At 40.0% G+C, this 7,645-nt stretch overlaps 1 protein-coding gene across 2 annotated transcripts in view; it reads right to left on the reverse strand.

Moving 5' to 3' along the window:
• Nucleotides 1-5,142, reverse strand: part of TTC28 (tetratricopeptide repeat domain 28) — a 670,967-nt gene extending 665,825 nt beyond the window's left edge. For both annotated transcript variants that reach the window (XM_089692516.1, XM_089692515.1), the window contains exon 1: nucleotides 4,324-5,142. In XM_089692516.1, coding sequence (XP_089548642.1) covers nucleotides 4,324-4,350 — 27 coding nt within the window. In that variant the 5' untranslated portion in view covers nucleotides 4,351-5,142. The remainder of the gene's footprint in view (nucleotides 1-4,323) is intronic.
• Nucleotides 5,143-7,645: the final 2,503 nt, after the last annotated feature.

Genomic DNA, 7,645 nt, shown 5'->3' on the forward strand with positions numbered 1-7,645 from the left:
ATGAAGTGTAAAACCAGGCACACCGCCTGAACTCTTTAGAATCTCTATAAACAGTTCCACATTGAAATGGTATCAATTCTAATAATGTGTGAGTGTTCATTCCATCTGATGTGAAACTCCTGGAAACATGAGGAAACATAGGCCTACATTATTATAGTTGGCCACTGTGACATGAATATGTATGTATCAATCAGAGAGACAAACATCTGTCACACTACAGTAGACTGACAGACGAGTTATCAGCATGGCTTGTAGACAGATGCATTCAAACATAACGCTCAAACCCTCAAATGACTGCACAAGTAATTTAAAAAGTTGGATTTCATTATGACTTTCTGCATAATGCTTAGCACAACACTGCTACGGTAAATAGCAATGTGGAATAATATAGAAAGACATATGGGCACACATGAGGGTGTCAGATAATAAGAAAATAAAAAAAAGAGCTTATACACAGCAAGTTAATTAAAGGGTCATGCCACCCAAAATGTATAGATCAGTTTTTGGTAGATGCTGCAAAATTAAACCACATGATGGGTTCTTTTATCTCTTGGGAAGTCTTTTGGTGGGATATCTGGGCATGAGTAAAAGTCTGAACATATTTTCCAATATGGGCAATGAAATAGGAGATGCTAGAACAAGAAAAGATGCAGGGAAATGCCTAACATTCCCATGTGGCTAGGAACACATTAAAGAATCAAGGCAACATGCAAGAAGCCAGACTCAACCTACTAGGATCCACTTATAATTTAAAGTAGAAGTTCGAGCAAGAACGATCTAAGCATAAAACCACTCCCACCCACTTTCTAACACCTATACCAATTATTATTATTATTATACAGGATTTATAAAGTGTCAACAGTTTACGCATCACTTTACAACATAAGGGCAGACAGTACAATTACAAAACAAATTAATGCAGGATAATGCTCGTTAGAGCTTACAATCTAAAAGGGAGGGTTAAATACCACGTAAAAGGAAGATGCATATACTCATCTATTCTCAGGGTTCTCCGGTGTGATCGTGTGATTGGCTCCTAGTGGCCAGCTTCTGGGGAAAGGCATGACAGCATACAACAAATGCCCCACTTATGGGTGAAGTCACCACCCAGGCATTCCATCCATTGTCAACACTTTCTCCTCTCTCCTGAAGCCGGCTGCTGGGGAGATCACATGACTGGGCCAGAGTGCTCTGAGAAAGGTAAGTATATGCAACTTCCTTCTACAGGGTAGTTAGTATAAGAGCTATAAGGGGTGGGACTCATTTTAAGCTTTGTTAGTTCTAGCCTGGACTTCTACTTTAAATGTCATTGTTGGGTGAACTGATCATTACAGACATTTGTTCCACTGATGTAAAAATAATGCATGTAATCTAAGACCAACCAAAATATAGGCAAGACCTAAACCTCAGATGCTGACAACAATGTATGTGGAAAATTTAGCCTTCTGCTGCTCAAATATTGCATTTCTTGCATGGAAAACCACAGTAAGGTGTAAACTTTTATCAGAGTGATCACTGTACAACCGCTTATCTCATCTGCTGTACAGTGTGAAAGGTTTAGTTGTCACATTTACCTGTACATGTATATGGTCGGATTTACTTAAGTTTTTTCTGAGACAGGAATCCTATCTTAGGTTATTAAATGGGCATAGGGCACCTTTATATAATCTTTAAAGCACCACAAGACTTGAAAGGCTGGTTCACATCTGTGTGGTGCATTTTACATGCATTTTAGGTACCAGTGATCTCTATATAACTTGCATTTTTATGAAACACATCAAAGATGCAGCAACCAGGATTTTTCTTCGCTTTCCTAAAACGCTCACGTGTGAAATGGTCCTAACCTGAAAATGGGACAAGAACATCTTTTCTTATCCTTACAGACATTAGAGCTCATCTATAAACACTCGTACAGTGCAAGCACAGTATCATTGCCCACAGCAACATTTCAGCTGCAGTAATACAATGACGGTAAAAATATGATTGGTTGTAGTGGAAAACACCATTTTCCTTCACCCTGGTTCTCATAACTGATCTATATTTGTATGTACATATAAAGAATGGCTCTATTGGACACTCTGCTGGACACACTACTGCATGTGTAATAGGATGTGAAGGAGGATAAGGAGTCAGATAACACAGAAACCAGTAAGCTTATGATAACGGAGTATCACCAAATGTACAGTTTTCTTTGAAAGAATGCCAAACATTCATATTGCAAAAAATATTTCTTCTATTAAAGTACATAAATATCCTTTGTTGTGCAAATAAATGCTACCAACTAGCAGAAAAATGGGTTGCCTATTATTATTTAAATGTATTATATTTACATTTATTGCAATTCATTTCAATAATATTTAATATAGTCATTCATTCAGATTTGAACTTCCTTAGTAAGTAACGGTTGAACATAATTCTATCTATCTATCTATCTATCTATCTATGGTAGGTAAATGATTAAATTAGTAAACATAAAACAATATATCTATCTATCTGATTGACTGATAGATAGTGAAATCTTACACCCATCACTACGCATCATATACAATTTAAAACAACACAAATGTCCACCATAGTGAAATTTAAAAAAATGACACCCACCACTACACATCATATATAATTTAAAACATCTATCTATCTATCTATCTATCTATCTATCTATCTATCTGATTGATAGATAGTAAAATCTACAAAAATTACACCCATCACTACCAATCATATATAATTTAAAACAACACAAATGTCCACCATTATGTGATAAAAAGTTCTATCCCAATTTATTGTGTTTGCCCATTTATATTAAAAATAAATAGTTTATTCCGATTAATAATGAGTAGTATCTACTATGTAGGAGAATTATAGGTGCCAACTTCTAACTCCATCTGCATGTCAGTGTGAAGCCTCCCATGCTGGTCCACAATGCTGACAAGAGTGCTCTATTCAGAAGTAGCAACATGTTACAGTACGTATCATCAAACAATGCGATCACTGCAGAGCACTCTCCCCCTTTATTCTGTACGAGCCTCTAATTACCAGGAGAGATGACAATAAGCGTCACGCCTGTTCGACTTTTTCTAACCCATCTACAAAAAGTGCTGCTAATTAATATTTCTTTTCCAAGCTGATTTTCCAAAAGAGGATAAACTGGCCCAGTCGGGTCACCAGTATTACCGGATAGGTGCTGCTATGAGTCCAGTTCCCCTGGAATTTTATTGCCGGGGGCAATTTTCTCACTTACAGTCTATGTTTGTGGTCCGCTTTGATATGTTATACCTTTTCACTGTAGACATGATTTAAATGAATTATTTCTTGAGCGTAGGGCCACAGCTTTCGCATTGCCTGCTTGAAACTCAGCAACACGCAGAATATACTGAACAAAGTAAGCATCTTTCAAGCAGACATTTAACCTTTTTTCCAACGCTGGTATGTAAGCCAAAAGTGTTAGTCATGCTACTATTTGCTTTAGATCTATTAAGAAAACATATGTTCCATTGTTACATCTGCTGCTCGCCCCCCAGTGGGCCCCGAGAGAAACTCTCCAAGAAAAAGACATTAACCCTTGCTTTTTTAAAGAGTTAATAACTGCTGGGCGCAATATGACAAACTTATATACATCACAGTCAATTTACGCATGAAGCTAGCTAGCAAAAATGCATTGATTATCAGACATCCTAGAATATTCAGGAGTGGAAATGCAGAGATTGTGAATTGTCCTTCTCTTACAAGTGGCTTAGGGACTGAACAATCACAACAAGAGACCTCTTAGTATATGACAGAGGGCATCAATGGCTCTTAAGGAAGCCGGGATTACTTGCTGAGCCGTAGAAGTTAAATAACAGGTTAAGGTATGATTCCCTGAAAGGGGGGTATTGTCCCTGCTGTACAAATGACCATACTGATATCCGTAATGATACAGATTTTCTCTCTTGCAAACTTTTCTCTTCGGCAAATGAGAGCAAAGAAAAATCTGCTGGTGCCAACGAGAATTACCCATAATCCTGCACTGATTAGGGCTTCTTAGTGTGAGATCCCTTTTGTAGAAACAACAGTTGGACGCCCCTTCTCAACCCCAGAGCATTACATGGATTAAACTGATATTACACTGAAAATTTCACAAGCACGGATTTCAGCTGCCCTGCCAACACACATAAGACGGGAAAGGGGGGAGGGAGGAAAGGAAAAATGCAGAAAGTTATTGGAGCGTCTGAACGCTAACGACAAAACACTGCAATGAATTTGGACTGGAAATGGGGCAGGCATCTGAAAAGGCACCACAATAATATAATAAACGAAGAGAGCGGCTCGCTCTTAGTTTCAACTTACCTTCTTCCGGGGCTGCCATTTCATCATATTTGGACGTAAAATTGTTGGGCATCAAGAGACGTGAGAGACGGTTGTAGACGTGGGAATTTTACAGTTGCTGACAGTCATGCTTCCTGCTCCTTTAAATATGTTGCATATTTACTTTTTTTGAAAAGAAAAAAAATTATGAAAAAAGTCAAAACCCAATCAGAGGAACAAAAGAGACTTCGATCCCAGTTTAGTTTAATCAAATCCAGAGAGAGAGAGGAAAAAAAGGTTAAAAATGTAGAAGAAGCGATTTGAGGAAATCAGTAAAGGTTTTAGAGCGTGGGGGAGAGTCTAACATTTGATCATGTTAAGGAAAAAGGCAAAGTGAAATGGATGAGCTGTAGCTTTTGAAGCCCAGAATTGCCTTTTGTCATAAATGCCTTACATCTGCAATCCAAGATGTGAAAGTGTCCTGTACTCTCAAGCTGCACAGCGTAGATGGGATTTTGTCATCTTCCAGTAGCACTCAATGTTCTCCCCTTTAAAATCCACTATCCTCTGCAAGCTTTGCAGTTGTAGGCGAAGGACTGCAGCCTTCTCCTCGCATCTTTCTCCCAAAAAAAGTACATTCCAGGATACAGTTCCATAAGAGGAAGAAAAAAACCTGGCTCCGCTGCTTGTCTTCAATTTGTACAATGTGTGCAGGAAAGGTTCTGCGTGAACAATTCACGCGTCTTAATAAACTGAAAACAGAAACAAAAACAAACCTAGCAGAAAAAAAACACAGGGATTTTTACTTGGGAAATGCTGGAAGGAAATCCTGCAACAGCAACAAAATGTACTCCTCTACACTAATGACTTCCTTCCCTTCTAGTATATGCAGAGCCCGCACTGTTCTGTTCAAGACATTGCAGCAGCCTGCAGGGTCTTACTGCTAGTCTCTTCATCAGCCCCTATGTACTGTACAGAGGGCTTTGCCTCCCCAGTCCTACTATGTATAGCACCTTCCAAGTCTTGCTATGTGCAGTATAGAGGTGTTCACCTTCCAAGTCTTGCTATGTGCAGTATAGAGGTCTTCACCTTCTGAGTCTTGCTATGTGCAGTATAGAGGTGTTCACCTTCTGAGTCTTGCCATGTGCAGTATAGAGGTCTTCACATTCCAAGTCTTGCTATGTGCAGTATAGACGTCTTCACCTTCCAAGTCTTGCTATGTGCAGTGTAGAGGTCTTCACCTTCCAAGTCTTGCTACGTGCAATATAGTGGTCTTCACCTCCCCAGTCCTACTATGTACAATATAGAGGTATTCATCTCCCCAATCCTAGTATGTAGAGTATAAAGGTCTTCACCTCCCCAGTTCTACTATATACAGTACAGAGGTCTTCACCTCCCCAGTCCTACTATGTACAGTATAGAGGACATCATCTCCCCAATCCTACTATGTACAGTACAGAGATCTTCACCTTCCTAGTCCTACTATGTACAGTAGAGTGGTCTTCACCTCCCCAGTCCTACTATGTATAGTACAGAGGGCTTCACCTCCCAAGTCCAGCTATGTACGGTACAGAGGTCTTCACTTTCACAGTCCTACTATATACAGTACAGAGGTCTTCACCTCCCCAGTCCTAATATGTATAGTACAGAGGGCATCACCTACCAAGTCTTGTTGTGTGCAGTATAGAGGTCTTCACCTCCCAAGCCCTGCTATGTACAGTACAGAGGTCTTCACCTTCCCAGTCCTACTATGCATAGTACAGAGGTCTTCACCTCCCCAGTCCTACTATGTACAGTATAGAGGTCTTCACCTTCCAAGTCTTGCTATGTGCAGTATAGAGGTCTTCACCTCCCCAGTCCTACTATGTACAGTATAGAAGTCTTCACCTCCTCAGTCCTGCTATATACAGTACAGCGGTTTTCACCTTCCCACTCCTACTATGTACAGTACAGTCCTATAGGAAACATCTGACATCATAAAACAAACACATACAATATACTGACAAACGTGGAAGGAATAGTCTGATCAATTGCGCGGACATGCAACACTGCACCCAAATTAAATGTAAGTCCTTTTGTTCCCACAAATTTTACTTTCTTTCGGTGGTATTTGATCTCCTGTGCATTGTTTATTTTTTGTGCTATAAAAAACCACCAACAATTTTGAGAAAAAAACAATATTTTTGACATTTTGCTATTAAATATGTCCAGAAAAAAAATTTAAAAAATCAAATTTCGTCATAAATTTAGGCCAAAATGTATTCTGCGATATGTCTTTGCTAAAAAAAAATCCCAATACGTGTAAATTAATTGGTTTACGTGAAAGTTATAGCGTTTACAAATGGCGGTATATATATACTGGCATGTTTATTTTTAATAGTAATGGCGGTGATCAGAGACTTATAGCAGGACTGCGGGACTGTGGAGGGCATGGCGGGGACTGACTTAGTGCCACTGACATCCCCAGTGACACTAATACAGTGATCAGTGCTAAAAAAAAAAAAAGCACTGACACTGTACTAATGTCACGGGGCAAGAAGGCATTAACATGAGGGGCGATCAGAGGGTTAACTGTGTGCTGGGTGTGTTTTACTAGGGGGTGGTGTCTGTGTGCTTCACTGTAAGCACACTGCTTTGGATGGCTGTGCAGTTAGGGCGCACCCCTACCTGGAAGTGCAAAATCATGTATATATACAGAATTTTGCGCACCTGTGCCGCCCTGTAGCAGTATTTTGCTATAGGGCGGTCAGGATGCGGTTAAACTGTCCCTGGGAGCTGATCAGACACAAAATTCTCTCCAAAAATGTGAATGGGAAGAATTTTTCTGATAGTGTTCGACTTATGATCCACCAGGCCAAGGTAAGCCTGGATTTGTGGGTCAGGTGTATGCAAGGGTCCTGAGACTAACAGAATGCTGAGTCACGAGTGAAATTGGGTATATGGAATTGATTTGAAGGAGGCCACCAGGGAAGTATGCAAGACCAGGTCCAAATATTCCAAGTAATGAGATGTGCTAACCGATCCCGCAAAAGAAGGTCAACAAGATTTTCCCTGATAGTGAAGCACAGCAAGAACAGGGCTTAGCTCCTTGGTGAACACGGGGTTAGCTCCAAAGGGCAGTGAACAGACCAAAGGGAAGGTTCACTTAGAGACAGTGAGCATGTTTGATAGATCTGAAATGAACTTAAACCAAATGACCGCAAAGGCCAACAGATGTCCCCAACTCTGAAAAGTGTAGATTTGGGGGTCTAGGACTTTTTCCCCATAAACTCAGACACAGTAGCAGAGAAATCCTCCCTAGATAAGACAGAGGAAGATGTTTCTCCTGAAAGGGATAGGGAAGACTCTGAGGGGTTAGGGAAGA

Source organism: Staurois parvus, unplaced genomic scaffold (assembly GCF_062004578.1).
Source record: "Staurois parvus isolate SC_StPar_1 unplaced genomic scaffold, SC_StPar_1.0 ptg000589l, whole genome shotgun sequence".
NCBI classification, from domain to species: Eukaryota; Metazoa; Chordata; class Amphibia; order Anura; family Ranidae; genus Staurois; species Staurois parvus.